At 38.4% G+C, this 17,160-nt stretch overlaps 1 protein-coding gene across 1 annotated transcript in view; it reads left to right on the top strand.

The window, feature by feature from the left end:
• LOC104507106 (nesprin-1-like) overlaps window positions 1-17,160 on the top strand; it is a 71,265-nt gene that overhangs the window by 26,652 nt on the left and 27,453 nt on the right. Inside the window, exons 17-23 of the mRNA XM_010148283.1 lie at window positions 1-92; window positions 813-1,007; window positions 2,903-3,028; window positions 3,912-4,067; window positions 5,939-6,097; window positions 6,581-6,747; window positions 13,841-14,003. The exon at window positions 1-92 is cut by the window's left edge and continues 182 nt beyond it. Coding sequence (XP_010146585.1) covers window positions 1-92; window positions 813-1,007; window positions 2,903-3,028; window positions 3,912-4,067; window positions 5,939-6,097; window positions 6,581-6,747; window positions 13,841-14,003 — 1,058 coding nt within the window. The remainder of the gene's footprint in view (window positions 93-812; window positions 1,008-2,902; window positions 3,029-3,911; window positions 4,068-5,938; window positions 6,098-6,580; window positions 6,748-13,840; window positions 14,004-17,160) is intronic.

Raw genomic sequence — 17,160 nt, 5'->3', positions numbered from 1 at the left:
GGCTGGTGGAAATACCCTGTCAGCCAGTGAGTGGGCTGGGCAACATTCCTATCCCATTGCAGCAAGCCAGAGCACTACTGGATGAAGTGCAGGTATGTCCAGTGTGTTTGAAGAAAAAGTAAAAAAACCCTTGCCTTTTTTACAGTCTTTATCACTTAAAACATTCTTAAAAATGTGTTAGCTTCAGACTGTCTGAATTTGCAGAAAGCAATATTGGATGTTAGTTCTTCTTTGCAACTGGCATGGCCTCAGAAGAAGCAGTGTGATGGAAATGAAGTGGGAGTTCATAAAGAAAATGCAACAGAACTACTGGGCTGTCTCTCTCAAGCCTTGTTTGATTCTGTTTTTGCTTTGTAGCTAAGATACTGAAACTGTCTTGAAAAAAAACAGTGATGTGCTGTTTGAAGAATGTATTCTAGCTAACAAAAAAGGATACCTTGAGGGCCCATCTTCATGTGAGGTTGACAGTATCTATTTAGCAGCTTGGAGTCTTCAAGCTTTTTGGCTGGAAGATACATCTTATAATAAAGTTTACAAGCATAGTAGACTCTAGAGGAACGGTTTAAGAGCAATTGAGATACTGGTATTAATGGGGAGAAAGAAGTCTTTCATGTCTTTATCTCCTTGAAAAGATTTTCTAAAGGTCTGAGGCAGGAACTGATCATGAAAAGGTTACGTTAAAGTATTTCGGCAGTAGCTCATGCGTAAACCAAAGTATGCAATCAATTAAAGTATAGGCTTGAGAATGAATTATACTGAGATGTTAATTGTAGTTAAAAAGACAAAGCTGACAGAAAACAATATTTTTTCAGCTTAAAGAGAAAGTTCTCCTGAGGCAGCAAGGCAGTTATATCCTCACTGTGGAAGCTGGGAAGCAACTGCTGCTCTCTGCTGACAGTGGAGCTGAGGCAGCCCTGCAGACAGAGCTTACTGAAATTCAGGAGCGGTGGAAGATGGCCAGCACTCAACTGGAGCAACAAAAGAAACAGCTTGCTTTACTACTGAAAGTAAGTGTGTGATCTCTTCTGTACTTCTGCAGCAAGTTCATAGTTTCTCACTGTGAACCCTGTTGAAGAAAAGCATTCTTAAGCAATAAGCACAAGTACAGGAATTGCATCTATACACCACATGAGCTCACAATTCTGTTTTACCAGCTCTGAAACTGGGAATGGTAATACTTCACAGTAGTCTTGTATGTTAGTTGATATCTTTCAATTGATATGTCCAGAACATTGCCAATAAACGATCTTCCAACACTCCTATTTTCAACGTAGAGCAAAAACGTGTTTTATTTTGTCCAGTGCTGGTTACTTTTTATACATACCATCTGAACTCCGTCTACATGCCAGTGTCAAGACCTATCTAGCAATGTAGTAGTCTGAGTCTCCTTCCAGTGTCTTGAGTATTTGCTAGTTTAGATAACCATCTGATCTTGGAGAATGGATCCTTGAGCATTATTTTGATGTAAGCAATGTCCGGAATGTCTACTAACCTCACTTTAAGTACTGAAGATGATAGGCTAGAATTTCAATTTGGTCTGGTTTTCCCTTTTACTCATTCTAGGGAGGATAATAAAAATTGGACATGTATATTAATAGAATAAGGCAATTGCTTTTAGAAGAGTTTCAAAGGTCTGATAGAATTACAGTTACAGACACTTCAGTTTTGGTTTTAGATAGCAGGAAGCAAAGCAGTGCAATATTATTTTGGAAAAGTTCAGATAAGTAAATTTTTCTTCCTCTTTCAAGTCTTGTTCCTCGTAGCCCAGCTGCTAGTGTGAGAATTATGTCAGGAAATTTTAGTCATGAAAGCTGCCTCTAGGGAGACTAAAGGCTCTGTGGTATTTTGTCTCAATGAAAATATGGAACTTAATGCTTAAAGGTGAGGAAGTAGGGAAATCACCATGCAAATTGCATAAATCATCTCATAGGTATCAAGCCTTCATTACATTATGCTATCTTGGTCTTAAATACATGACTTCTTAGTGGTCTTCTGACCAAATGGGAAACACAAGTGTATATTCTAAAAGAGTATGTGTTGCATTAAGAAGATCACAGACTATTGTCATGTAAGGTCATACTACTTACTGAGGAGAGGAGAAAGAAGACACTGTGAGATGGGGTTGTTACAAGACGTGTTGTTTGTAATTCTGCATCCTGAAGACGATTGTGAAATACTGGCATAGACTGGAAAACAATGGAAGGAGATAAATACAAGGGCATTGGTAGGAGAATATCTTGAAACAGAAGACTAAGAGAAACAAGTTCCATGTTTCCTGGTATCACACCACTGGCATTCTTTATGGGTTGACTGGCTTATTAGAGATCTTTCTGTCTCTAAGTACCTTTTTATAAGCTCTAACAAGTGGTTAGGCAGTAAAACTGTACTGTCACATGACGATTTGTATGGTATGGTATGGATTGGACACATTTAAAATTTTGGCAAGTATACAAACACTAAAGCTGGATGCAGCTTCTAGCATCATAAGTTAAAGGAGATGCTGCAGTACTTCAGTCTGATCTGAATTTGCAGTATCCCCAACCACACTTTTTCTGGAAATTAATGCACCTGATTGGAGCTTTTGTCAAAGAACAGTAGTGTGTTTAGTACAGGCATTCAAGAAAAGTGGAAAATAATTCTGGCAGGGAGAGGCTTTTCTGAGTTGAATCTAGACAATGTTTTAATAATGGGAGGCTTTGGCTTGTGTATTTCTGTTAGCAGAGACATACACACAAAAAAAATTTGCCACAGTCCTAAGTATGAGTCAAGTTCTGAGATTATGAGTACTATTTAGAGGGAGATTCCAGGGCATGATATTATTATGAAAAAGTTTTTTAGCTAGGCAAATAAACTGACATAATCCAGATCTGAATTGAAGTTTAATTAAATGTTCTGTCTTCAGGACTGGGAAAAATCTGAAAGGGGCATAGGAGACTCCCTGGAGAAGCTAAGATCATTCAAAAAAAAGCTTTCTCAGCCTTTGCCAGAACACCATGATGAGTTGCATGCAGAGCAGATTCGTTGCAAGGTAAAGCACTTGTTCTCTGTTGACTGTTGTCTCATCTTTGCCTGCTTTTGTGCAGAAACCTCTTCTATTGTTAACAAACTTCACATAACTGACTGTGCAAACCAGTCAGCCATCCCTGTGACAAGAAATTATCCATGTAACATTTGAACAGCATAATACCTGAGGGATGTCACTGTAATGCAAATCCTGCAGGGTAAATATAGGTTTGATCAAAGTGAGATGAGAACAGGGTCTGAAGAATACTGTAAAAGTGCAAAATACTAGACCAGGTTGAGTAACCTGGTCTAGTGGAAGGTGTCCCTGCCCATGGCAGGGGGGTTGGGACTAGATGATCTTTAAGGCCCCTTCCAACCCAAACCATTCTGTGATTCTATGAATATAAGTGTGTTTTTATTATAGAAATTCTAACTTCAATTTTCATGGTATCTAACTGTTATTTTAGTGCTTTTTATTTGAGGTGAGATTACTGTGAGGGATCTTAGATAACACTTTGATGCTATATTCTTTGCAGTTTAGAATTGGATTACTACTGGAAAATATTTTCAATACGGAGAAGTTGCAAATACTTGGAATTCTCAAATACCTTTGAACTATAGAGAGATTTGTGTAGTACATTAATTTGTGACTGCTTGCTACAAGGCTGAGGTGTCAATCTCTGTTGGGGAGCTACGTTTTTCATAACTCTGAAAATAATGGTACACACCAGGTTGATGTTTTCTTTTTCTTTTAAATGGGGCTGAAACAGACTGCTTGAAATGGTGAGTCTGCTCAGATATGACTTTAACTCAATGGGATAACAATCCTTGTCTTCATGCTACATCAACACATTCAAATTCTTATTTGTTATCAGACTGGTCCTTTTTCCCTGTGTGCTTCTTTTAAGGAGTTAGAGAACGCTGTTGAAGGGTGGACAGATGACCTTGCACACCTCTCCCTGCTGAAGGATACCCTCTCTGTATATATCAGCGCAGATGATATCTCCATCCTCAGTGAGCGCATAGAGCTTCTGCACAGACAGTGGGAGGAGCTGTGCCATCAGGCAAGTATATTACCCAGCATTGGTATGAGTATACAGACAACAAAAGTGTTGGGAGAAAAATTGAATGCAAGTGGCAGCTTTTAGAGAAGATGCATGTAGTCACACAGATTCAAAACTGAACTCTGGCTGAGTTAGGGAAAACATCTGTTGAAATGCTTCCTTTAGTCACTGCTAGTGTTGCTAGATCTCTGCCTGTGGCTTGTATGGCTGGGAAAAACACAGAAGTAATACTGTTTACAGGGCTTTGGTGGAGATACTGGGGTCAGAAAGAATGTCCCCTCCATGTTCAACGTTACTGTATTGTACCTTCAGTTCTGCTGATGGTGTCTGCTTCTTCAGACAGTGGTGTCTGCATTTCTCCTAGTCTGAGTGACTGCTTGGCTGCGAAATGAGCTGAGGAGTATGGTTTGATTTTCAGGTGCATTATGCTGTCAGTGTGTTTCTTGCCTCCATTTTGCATCCAGAAATCTAGGTAGCGGAGTCTCCCACACTCAGCTTCTCAAATTATCCTATGTTGTTTCTGTAGTTCAGTAGAGATTGCAGTCTAGATACATCAGGGCTAACTCTGAAATAGTTACCTCAGTTAAAATACCTGTGAAGGCTTCAAAAACATCATCAAAGAAGGAGAAATGCTTCTCGGTTAACTACTCAGAACCAATGAGTTCATTGCATTTAAATGAGCCAATTTTGATACATCTAAACTACAGTGTAGTCGCTGCATGTTTGTGGTAAAGGAGGGAGCCAAGTAAGGAAGTTTTGTCTTAGTTTTTGCGCACACTGAACGTTTCAGGATGTAACGTAGTGCAACACTTTTGTTCAGCCGTTGCTTATTTCCCGAAAGCTGCCATCAAGTTTAGAACCGCAGAAAGGAAATGTGAGGTCATGTGTGTGCCCCTGCTAAACCTAACACGGTAGTTAAAGGACACAACGCTTTTGTTTATGAAGGAGCAGATGGGGTCTTCATCTTCTCAGCTGAAATGCTGGTATTAAGTCAGGAGCAATGCAGATTACAATGGGGAGGAAGTAAGTAGTTGTACAAATGTCTGAAACTGGAGGGATGACTTTGCTGCTCACCCTGTGCTGCTATTTTGAACTCAATGTCCATCTTTGTCTGTCTATTACTCATCATAGTCTGAGATAGTGCCACTGTTAGAGCAGTTTCTTAAACAGAGCAATGTTTTCCTTCCTCCTGTGTTAACTATAGCATTTATCTGTTTCTTGTTTTATGGCTATTCTTTCCTGTCAGGGCACACCTCAGTCCTTTGGAATCTCTCAAGGTGTCATGCCCATTCAGGAGTAATAGCCTTCTATGAAATGAGTGTGTTGGGACTCAAGTAGAAAATTGCTTATGCAAAATATAGCATTAATATACCTTTGTACTTAAAAATCATGCTTATGCACAAATTACACAGTCTTTTGGAGTTTGGCCTATGCTATGTATATATCTTTTTTTTTTTTTGCTTTGGTCAAGCATTTATATCTTCCATTTTTATTTAATCTCTGACTAAAAAGAAACTATTAATATACTTTGTAAAGGTTTATAAGTAAGCATAAATTGTGAGAAAATTTATTTTTTATCATCTCATTAATCCTTTGGGTTGGAGGCATTATAAAACAAGAGCGTAACGCTTGGATGCCTCTCTCTATACATAGGATGTACCTAACAGGAAACCTGAGATTAACACCTCTGAACTTATAGAGAGTCACACAAAGTTTTTCGGTAAAACTCCAGTTTGTTTTGATGGCAAGTAAGTGACTGAAAAACTTTTGCAGGGCTGGATGAGTTCACACTAAGGCTTGAAGTGTTTCAAGAATCTCTTAAACGCATTTAAACTATTTTGTTTTTGTTTACTCTCCACAAATGTTTTAAGGTCTCCTTACGTCGACAACAAGTTAGTGAGAGACTGAATGAGTGGGCTGTCTTCAGCGAGAAGAACAAGGAGCTCTGTGAGTGGCTGACACAAATGGAAAGTAGGGTTTCTCAGAATGGCGACATCCTCATAGAAGACATGATAGAGAAACTTAAAAAGGTATCGCACTGTGCATGTACACTTACATACTGTTCTTCAACCGCTTACTTGTTTTGTGCTGCAGAGAGGATACTGAATTAGCTGAAATGGAGGTTTTATCGTATACTGAGGGTTATAAGTTAGACTAAGACTGTGTTTGTGCTCTTCTCTTGCTGTGCAGCATTTTCCTGTCTTCCTTCAGGTAGGACCTCCCAGGATACCAGAGAATTAAGTGAATGCAAAATCAAAGGCATCTGGATGCTTTACGAAATGTCCAATCAGAATTGCCTGTAATGAGTTTAATTATAGCAGATACATTTATAGAAGGTGTCTTTTAGTTTTGTTTTCATTCTTCTGATAAAATTGTTTATGTTAATACATCTAACATTTAAGAAGTGGTTGCTCCATTCACTTGTATTTTTGTATAGTTCTCTTAGTGGTGTATAGCAGGGTGTATTTATTCAGAATAAGTACTCTGACTTCTAATTGCTCTTTGTTGTCAAGGATTATCAAGAGGAAATTGCTGTAGCCCAGAAGAACAAAATCCAACTCCAAGAAATGGGAGAGCGACTTGCTAAAGCCAGTCATGAGAGTAAGGCATCAGAAATTGAGTACAAACTTGGCAAGATCAATGACAGGTGGCAACATCTTCTAGATCTCATTGCAGCCAGGTAAAACAGTTGTTTTGTTTCTAAGTGCTACATTGGACAGATTAATATGCTGGATGTCATGAATTTAAAATCTTTTTATTGTCTTCCTTTTCGTCGTTAGCTGTGAAATGAGTTTATTCTTATCTATCAATAAATTTCTGGGAAATTCACCTTGCTGTTTTACATTACAGTACCTGACATTATTTCTTCAGGAAGAGTCAATTCAAAACATTATCTGCTAGAATGATGTAGGTTTGGTTGCTGTCACATTTAGTGACCCTTGCTCCAGTACTATCGTACTTCAGAAGAGTGCTTAAAACTGGGTGTGAATGTAAAAAAGTTGTCTTACAAATTCTTGGCAGAGAAATCAAAGCAGTGCATTTGTAGTTGATGATTTTGAGAAGAGCAGTTCCAAAACTAAGTCTTAGTTCTTCTGCCTGATTATTTTTTCACTGATGGAGGAGATTGACTGCAGGCAGACTTATGCATGTTGGGCTTAAAAATTCTTTTTACTCAGGGTCAGAAATATAACAGCAATTTTCTAACTTAAAGAAACACAGGATTGTTTTGATATGTGAAGAAACTGGTTTATTTGTTTCAGTGCTTTCTGCTGAGTCGTGCTACAGCCTCCCTCCCATTACTGACAATATTTTTGTCACAATTTTGCACTTCATAAATGTACATAGACCTTATATTTTACACTTCTGTGATGTAATGGCGTATGAATTAATAATACTTTGGCCATGTTAACAGCAAAAGGGTGTGTTTAATTTTGCTGTCTTGTTTTTTTGTCTTTTTCCTGCTCTGAAATCTGTAAGCTTGGAAACAGTAAATTTTATGTAAGCAGAAGCGTTCTGGTCACTTCAGCTCCTTTTATAGTGGTTCATTTTCAAGTAATGAACACTCTGTATTTCTTACAGAACAATTAAGTCAGGAATTGGTGCATTACGGTCAAGGAGCCTGCTGGTTTCAGAGGATGTGATACACCAACAGTTGTTGAACATAAAGCATATTTGCTCTATTGTAGTGTTTGTCTTTTGAAACACCTACTCAGACAAATGTTCAATTAGTACCTTCAGGAAGTTCTGAGTGAAAAGTGATTGTGTTCAGAAACTGCAAAATACATCTTTGAAAGATCTATATTGCCTATTCACTATTAGATGTTCCTGTCCTCCATAGGGACAGGTAATGGTTCAGGTCCTAGTGTAAAGTCCTAGTCCTAAACTAATTTATGTAAAATATTTATATACTTTTACTTCCAGATAATTTCAGCTTAGCCTTCTCAGCTGGTGTGCTCAGCACTGTTACGTGCAATTAAACAGATAACTTTCCATTCCAGGGCTTACTGAAGTGGAAGAAAACTCTGCAAAGCTTGAGCGTTGCACTGCTGAAATTGGGAAATAAATGGTGGGAAGGTTTGATGCTAGGATGTGAAAATATTGCTAGCTTAGGTTGATAGCACTTAAAGCCCAAGTTGTTAGTTAATGTATGTACAAAGTGCTTGTACTGATGTTTAATTCCAACTGGACAAAAGGGTTTGCGCCCCCAAAGATAATTTTCAGAAGGCCCCAGGGGCTCTTTAGAATGTGTTGTTATATACTGGGGTGTGTTCCTGTTGTGCTGTTTTGGAGTTTGGAATGTATCACGTAGCATGATTTTGGCTGCACTCAGCTAGTAAATGCAAATTAATCATTCTGGTGTTGAGGATAAAATATATCTTTTCATATTCTGGATCCCTAACAGAATTAATAAATTATTAGAGCCTGCGTGCTTTTCTGCAAAGCTACAGTCCATCCCTTGCCTGGAGCATTTTTCTTAGTGGTTCATTTCCTACAGCTGTGACCAAACAGAAAGTGCTCTGTGAAAATGCTTTAGTAATATAGTATGGGAGTATGCGTCCAGCCTTAGTCTTTACGTGTAGATTTTATGCTGTGTGGTGAAGCTTCTCATCCACCTGTAAAAGCCTCTTTTCTTCTTTCTCACATTCTGGTCCCTTATCTATTTTTTTCAATTGCCTCTCCATTCTGAGGAGTTCTGTAACTGCAGTAGAGACAGTTACAGAAAGGTAGCTGTGTCTCTGCATCAGAGACTTCTGTTTCTGTCCTTCTAGAACATTTTCATCCTTTCAGATGATTTTTTCTGATATGTCATCCCGGTGCAAAAAAAAGTTACAGATGCTTACAGCCAGGAAGCAGTGCTGTTGCTGCAACTGCTCAGGCTTTGCAAAGAAGGCTTTGTTGTGTTTTCATCCCTTTCCCTAGCACTCACGGGCCACATTCCTGGAGATAAGTCTGGCACATGTTGATGAATGCAAGTTTTATTTAGAAACATGACCACTTGTCACCATTCGGTCTCATGTTATCAAGCAACGGCTGCTAACATTTGTTTGGCGCGCAACATTTTCTGTACAGTACTCACCCGCAAAGAGAAGTGTGTCCCCTTTCCTCCCCCCACCCAACACACACTGTTTGCAGGCTTTTGGAGTAGCAGTTCTTCTTTCTAATGCTGGAAAATTTCATGGTGGTGGCGGAGGACTTGCATGCTGTGAGGATGGCGGAGGACGGCAGTGTGGATTCAGATCTCCCAGACTGTAATTGTGATATCACAAGGCAGGCAGCTATTTTTGTTTGCTTTTGATTGATATGGTTCTTTCTGAAGTCTTGACTTGCTGGGAAACTAATTGAAATATTGATATGTAGAAATCACTACTTTAGCTAGAAATTACTGCTTTCTGCTCAGTTTAAAAAGGATTGACAGTGATAACAGCATACTTTGTTTTATAGCTGGTACTTTTGGATCCCAGAATAATTTTTTGTTACTGAGTCAGACTTAGTAAAATCTCTTTGCTGTCTGAAAGAAACGGTAGGCTGGTTTTACTGCTCTTTTTAAATACGAGAGCATCTACACACATGAGAGAAAGCAGACTTTGTATTTGTCTGCTCGCTGTTTGTGTCATCAAAGGGGCATGGCTACGAGGGAAAGGCAGAGAAGGAGACAGGCTGTAAAGACACTATTTCAGGCTTATCAAAGCTGGTCTGTCCTGTACATATTAATGACTGTTTGTAACTGCATGTAATACTTGAACTCAGCCTACATTATCTTGGATTTTTTTCTTCTCTTTTTCCCCACTCCACATTACCTTTTCTAGGATTTTTGCTATCTTTGTACAGAATTCTAGAAATTTACTCTTTGAAATGGGAATGTGATCTGAAGAGCAAATATAACTGGCAGTACTAGTGTCCTGGTACGCAGTAATACCGTACTTTGGACAATAAATATTTTTTTAATATTTATTAAAAAGATTATTTTTAAACTGAGTTTTTAAAAACTGAGTTCAGTAGTGTAACATTTTTCACTATTTCATTGGGTGTTTCCTTAAACTTTGTCTCCACTTCTAAGCAGAATTTTTTCAAAAAAAATTGTTCTGATTTCTACTGCCTTTGTGCAGGCTTAGCTAACATGCTCTTACAGACTTTTTTCATGTTTCCTTTAAAGTTTAATATTAGTAACCAGCTGTCTAAATGACTAACGCAGTAGCTGTGAATTCTATATGATGCATTGTTATCTATTTACAGGGTTGTTCCTGTTCAGGTTTAAGTAGAATCTAAGGCTGTCTGATTTAGGACTGGTTGAATTAAAGGGATTTGTGCTTAATTTCAGCTCTGAGTTGTTCTCCCACTGCCTTTTCTTAACATGAAATAGACATTTTAAAGTTGCTACTTTCTTGGGGAAACCAAGGTACAGTAGTTGGAACATGGAAATGTAAACAATATAAACCCATTCCAGTTGTCAGATAAGTTTTCCTCAGTAAACCATAAAAACAAACAATTGAATATGGCAGTGTTTTCCTTTCTGAGATTCTTAAATATTTGTAAAATGTAGTAAAACTGATATGTGTATATGTGTTATATAAAAAATAGCCTTTAAAACAACCGTGTCATGTGTCCAACCCATTGATTTCCATGCAGAATCTTCATTATCAAGGAGAGGAGTATCTCAAGTCTCTTGCAGTAACATGCATAGTGCTGGAACAAAAGCATGAGATGATTATCAGAATAACTAACTGTTAAATATAACATTGTAAGTGAAATCTCAAAAAGGCAAAATTACAGTTGGCCAATAATCTCACATACTTGAATGGTTTTATTTTGACTTTTGTTTCTAAGCAGAACTTTTAGTTTCATTAGCGTTCAGGCCCAGCGATTAGTGTAGGAAGACATGATTTTGAGCTGTTACATTTTTAAGAGAGACATTTTTGTTGCACACACATTATGTAATTATTTGTATGCAGGCACAGTAAGGTGAAGAGCATAGGCATCTTGCCTTCTAAACTTGAGATGGAAAACTCAAGACACGATGGATTACATCTATTATTTGTTCGCAGTTAATGTTTTCAGCTAGGGACACAACACTACTGCAGTTCAGTCCAAAAAAGTAAGCCCAGCATACTCAGAGAAGCACTTGTTTATTTGCATTGACAAGGAAACTATTAGGTTAGACTCAATACAAAAATAGTACAGTGTGAATAGTAAATGGCAGGGGGCAGGAGGAGAATAATCCTTTTCTTTTTGTTTCTTTTTTGTTGTTTGTTTGTGGTTTGCTTGGTTTGTTTTTTGAATAGGGAATTGCAACAGTATGGCAAGAGATTAGGTTTAGCAGTAGATTTTGATTTTGGTTGCAGTGTTCTTTTAACGTCGTGCTCTTTTTCTTTTTCTCTTCTGAGTAAGTTAGGTCATGTAACTGGACAGGTTGGAACAGGTTGCCCAGAGATGTTGTGGATGCCCCATCCCTGGAAGTGTTCAAGGCCAGGCTGGATGACGCTTTGAGCAACCTGGTCTAGTGGAAGGTGTCCCGGCCCACGACAGGGGGGTTGGAACTAGATGGCCTTAAGGTCCCTTCCAACCCAAAGCATTGTATGATTCTATGAAAATAACACTGCTTGAGCCTGGATTGGTTTTTCTGGCAAGGATGTATTCCCATACAGTCTGCCTAAGGCAAAGAGGACACTTTCTAAATGCCCCTTTATCAGGTGTTACAGGCAAAATGTAAATAAATTCTGCCACATAGGTTAGGATACTATACAATTGCAAGCAAGAAGAGCCTGGTCCACAGCTTGGGCTTGCAAATGATAAAGTGACATTGCTTCTACACAGAGCGAACATGACTCATTGTTCCCTTTCCCACTCCAGTGTGCCTGCAAAGGATCAGTGGCACCCAGCCTTGGAAATCTAAGCAGAAAATGGGCAGGATTTCACTCCTCTTAATTGATGTCAAAGACTGAAAAGCTGTATGTGAGTTCCGGAAGAGTGACAACCAATCTTCTTGCTCACCCTATGAGCAAGTAGCAATTGGTCCAAACCCACAAAGCACTGTATGTACAACCATAGGTGACAAGGAAGTGGTGCCCCCAGACATTGATTGTTCTCCTGCTATCTCTCCAAGGCTAAACACATAGCTGTCTTTTGGGATAACCTGATGATGGGGACTGGGGCAGTCTTTCAGCATGACTGTGTTGACTTTAATCCCTTCATAACCAGATTTTCAGATTAACCAGATTTTTTCTAATTAGCAAGATTTTGTTTCAGATCAGATCCCTGCAGCTGCTGATCATGAGACTTTCGCAAGGAAGATGCATTTGAATTGTTCTTAAGCAGTTTTGGTGCTAAAGAGCTACGGTTTGGCCATCTGTGATCTAAAGAGAGGGCTAGAAAGAGACAAAAATTTTAAATCTTTTAAGTTTTTTTAAGTTAATGTGAAGATTTTTGCATTTTGCCTTGGTAAGAAAAAGACACCCATATTAGACTTTTAATGGTCAGTTGCAAGTACTCCTGCTGGTTACTATTCTGGAAAAAATGTGAATTGCTCTGTTTGAATTACAGGATAGTCAGGTGAAATTTTGTTTGTTTGACAAATCTGGCAACTTGTGTTTTTCAACCCAATTTAGTCAGTCTGTTCCCAGTTTAACTTATCTCTTAAAGCTTTCTGAAACTGAAATAATTAAATGGAAAAGCGATAGAAGCATAAAAGGGAATGTTGCTCAAATTGTTTGTGGTACTACATAAAAGGAAAAAAAAGCTTATAAACAATTTCATAATCTAATAATATATGTTATATGTTACATGGGGATAGGAAGGAGGGAATTATTGACAGACATTTTTGCATTTGAAACAGATTGAAGGAAAAAATATTGAGACAGGATGGTTTTCCTTACTCTCTAAGCTTAATGTTCCCTTGAATTAAAAAAAAAAAACCAAAACCCAACCACAAACCCACACTTCTCCTGGCCATGGCTGTTGCAGGGTTAGGGTCTCAAGAAAACTGCTACTTAGAAATTACCATGTAGCTACATTTCAGTTTCATGCGTTTCAATCTGAAGTAGTCCATTAAGACCAAGAACAACTTAAAGCAGCCCTTGGGACTCAGGAAGTCTCACGAAACTCTCAGCTGGATTTCTCTCTCTAAAACTTACTTATTCAAGGACAAGTCTTCACACTGGAACAGGTTTCCCAGAGAGGTGGTAGATACCTCATCTCTGGAGGCATTCGAGGTCAGGTTGGACAGGGCTCTGGGCAGCCTGATCTAATGCAAGGAGTCACTGTTCATTGCAGAGGGGTTGAACTAGATGATATTTAAACATCCCTTTCAACCCAAACCATTCTGTGATACATAGTTCAATGTTTGGAAAGCATGGGAGTGAAAAAGGCTTGTTCACTCTGTGCACTCCACCATCAGTACTGGTTAAATGGTTAATTTATTTGTAGTCTAAGAAGAATTTATGTCATCTGGTGGTCAAATAAACAACTAAATTACTTAAATTGTTTTAGGGTTTTGGTGTGTGTGACTTTATTTAGCGCAAAAAAAAAAAATCCTTTCTTAACAAACATTTAACTGATAAAGGTACAAAAGCTTTGAAAATGTTGTTTGATATTAGTAAACTTTTGATTTTTCATAACTGGAACCTATGAATGCAGGACTAATTGCACATGTACTGCTGTTACATAATAAAGGAAGACTTTGGAATAGAACTTGCCATTAAGTGTCTCTGAAAACTTCCTGAAACATGTTGTGGAAATTCTCCTTCTGGTGTACTTATGCTGTCATTTTTTCTTTACAGGGTAAAGAAGTTGAAGGAGACCCTCGTTGCAGTGCAGCAGCTGGATAAAAACATGAGCAGCCTGAGATCTTGGCTTTCCCACATTGAGTCAGAGCTGTCCAAACCTATTGTCTATGAAACTTGTGACTCTGAGGAGATACAAAGGAAGCTAAATGAACAGCAGGTAAAACACTACACACTTACCAGGTGCACGATGACATGGGGAGAACCAAAGTAGCGTGTCCTTGGGCTGCCCATATGCAGCTCAATGCTGAGGGGGCATGAGGCAAAAATGTAAGTAAATATCAAGGCAAGTGGTACCTACTGTGTCACTTATAGAGCCTTCTGCTGGCTTTGACAGCAAATCCACCAGGAGCTGATTGACCTTTCTGAGAAAGGTAAGGCACCAAGAGATATGTAACCCGAATGAGTTATTGCAATGTTTTTTCCTTTGGGGTTTGTGGTTTTTGTTTGTTTGAATTGTCTGTTCCCAGAGGCAAAACTGACACCTTTTAGACCTTGCAAATTTTGCACATGCTTGAAAATTACTATTTTTTAGCAATCTTTCTAACTCAGTTTTATTTTGCAGCTTGTTTGAGAATCACATTGCACGCGAAGCTGCATGAGCTATACATGTGAAGTTACAACTGGTTGGTTTATAGCACACAAAGCTGTTATGCAGTGCTAGAACATAATAGTCAACACTGGAATGAGAAGAAAAATGTTGAGTCAACCAGTGTGGGCATTAAAACTAATGAGCTACCTAAGATGATTTGCTATAATTCCTCTCTCCTGTTCCACTTCACTGCCCAGTGCAGTTTTATCTAGCACATTGCTGGGGAGGAGTGTTCTGTTGTGTTCCTCTTGGTTGTTGATTGGCAAAAATACCTTTCTGGTGCCTCACTGGAGATGACTTCTTTCTCCAGAGGAGAAAGAAATGCATGGGAAGAGATTTGCGAGAATGTTTTGGGGATAATTCATGTATGAAGTGTACAAACTGACATTTTGCTCTCTTAAGCTGCGTGAGGGACTGAGACACAAGAACCTGCTCGGAGGTTTTGCCAGCTCCCCACCTGATGTGCTACATGGATGTACAGAATTGCTTATTAATATTTAATATGTAATTTACATAGAAGTTATTATCCCTAACACACAAGTGTCACTAATGACTGGTGTTTCTGAGACAATAAAGTGCTGGTCACTTTAATATGCTGAACGTTGCTATCAACAAAGTAGATACTTGAGATTTTTTATTTAGCATCTCTATGCTGGCATCCCAGAGTTGGTTACAACCACTTCTTGCGAGCCAACTTCTCGGCACAGAGACTGGTGTATCTCTGCCTTCTGCTCTTTCCTTGTGATGATCCCCATGCAGTGATATTCTCTAGAAGTGTGAGTGGCTTAATTTGAACTCCAAAGGGGAGAAATAGAGGTGAATCTTACCCTGGGAGGATGCCATGTTTGGAAACTTGATGATGATTTGATTTTGTAACACTGCAAGCCATGGTTATAATAATAATTAAAAAACACCACCAACACTCAAAGTATGGCAACCAGTATTTTTATTAGTCGGAGGCTATATCACTATCCACTGCATCTCAGAAGAACATTGACCATCTTCTCAAGTATTTCATCCCTCTTTCTTCTTGTATTAGTGATCTTGTGTTCTTTTCCATGTTTGATCTTTCACTGAGATCTTATCTTCAATCCTCATACTGCTACCACTTGTTCGTACACAAGATTACATTAATAATATTATACTGTGAAAGAGGGGCAAATTCCATTTCTGTAACTCCATTATCTACTTGTCAGCATCTACTTCAGCCAAGAATCAGTTTTGCAGATTGCTGGTCTCTGTAGTTAAATTAAAGATACAATTGAAGCTAGGTATCCTGGGGAAGGTAGGGTAACTTCACTGCAGTATTCTCCTCGGGTCATGAACTGCATTTCAAGGATTACTTGGTTTACTTTCTCATTCTGCTACCACTTGAAATGTGTAAAAAATGGTGTTTAGTTTCGGGTTGACAAAGGAAAAGAAAAACTGTATGTGGGTGACAGCAGTACATAAAAGTGATGCTCCTTTGTGAACTAATCCAAAGGCTAAATGTTCTCTAATAAACATAGAAAATTTTAAAATCTGGGAAATAAATGTAAGGCTGTGGGGGAAAAACAGTGTAGACATTGCTTGTAGAAAGGTTCTGTAGATGAATAAAAAAAAGTTTAATTCTTAGGAATCCTCAGGACCACCAACTGGCAGTTCTCACTACTGCTCTACTCCAAAAGAACAGAGAGGAGATTGTGTTACCTGAACTTGCTTAACCTTGAGTCTCATAGCTGGTCTGGAGTATGTGTTTCATAGAGTATTGCATCTTTTTATAGTCTTTTTATGCCCTTATATAACATTTCAGGATGGGTAGAAAGAAGAATAAGCACTTGGACATCACAATGTCCAACTATTTTCCAGGCAAGTGAAAGAGCCAGAGCTGAGGAGAAAAACATTGTGATATTCCACTTGATCATCTGAGGTAGATGTTCACAAAATAGCTTTCCGTTTCATAGATAAGAAGAGGAAATAGAGTACTTCATTGAGTCCAACCCCAGTTATCACAAACAACCAAATCAGACAGCTGATACAAGATGACCTTGCTCCATTTCAAATTTGCTGAGGTTTTTACATTCTACGTTTAGGTCTCATTTCCTGCTGGCAGGCATTTTCAGAGCATCATATTGCTAGCTTTAAGAAAAGTTTTTCTAGTTACACCTTAAATGTATGTAGACACAAGATGTTGACACTATATTTCCATTTCACTAGCTTCACTAGCAAAATTATAAAGAGCAGTTTATCTCTACTCATCCTGAAGTTGCTGAGTTCTTGTTTTCCTAAATAAACTTCCACATCTCTAATTGTCACAGTTCTTTTCTACATCTGAATCAGAAGTGAACATAGTATTCCAGATGCGATATGTTAGTTTTTGGTGTAGTCACATTAGTACTTATTTGTCACTACTGGAATTATGTTGTCTTGGCTTTGTTGCTGTCCATCCTGATTTTTACATCTAATATTCTGATGATTCATTGCAAATGCAGGCAGAAGTCAAGCACAGTTTCTTTTCCTTGCACTGATCCAACAGAAGTAGCTGATTACTTCTGTGGCTTGTCTTAACTTGAACCTGTAGTTCAAAACTGAAGCTGCAACATTGCTTCAAGATGAAATGTTATCATCAATGTAGAACAAGTCATTGCAACCAAGAAACTGATAGAAGAAGTAATACTGATCACATACAGAAAGTGCTATGACAGTCTAAGTGTGTTTTCTTTGGCTGTCCTGAATTTTCTGTTTC

Source organism: Eurypyga helias, unplaced genomic scaffold, assembly GCF_000690775.1.
Source record: "Eurypyga helias isolate BGI_N326 unplaced genomic scaffold, ASM69077v1 scaffold31893, whole genome shotgun sequence".
Classification (NCBI taxonomy): Eukaryota; Metazoa; Chordata; class Aves; order Eurypygiformes; family Eurypygidae; genus Eurypyga; species Eurypyga helias.
This window is presented reverse-complemented; position numbering and strand designations above follow the sequence as displayed.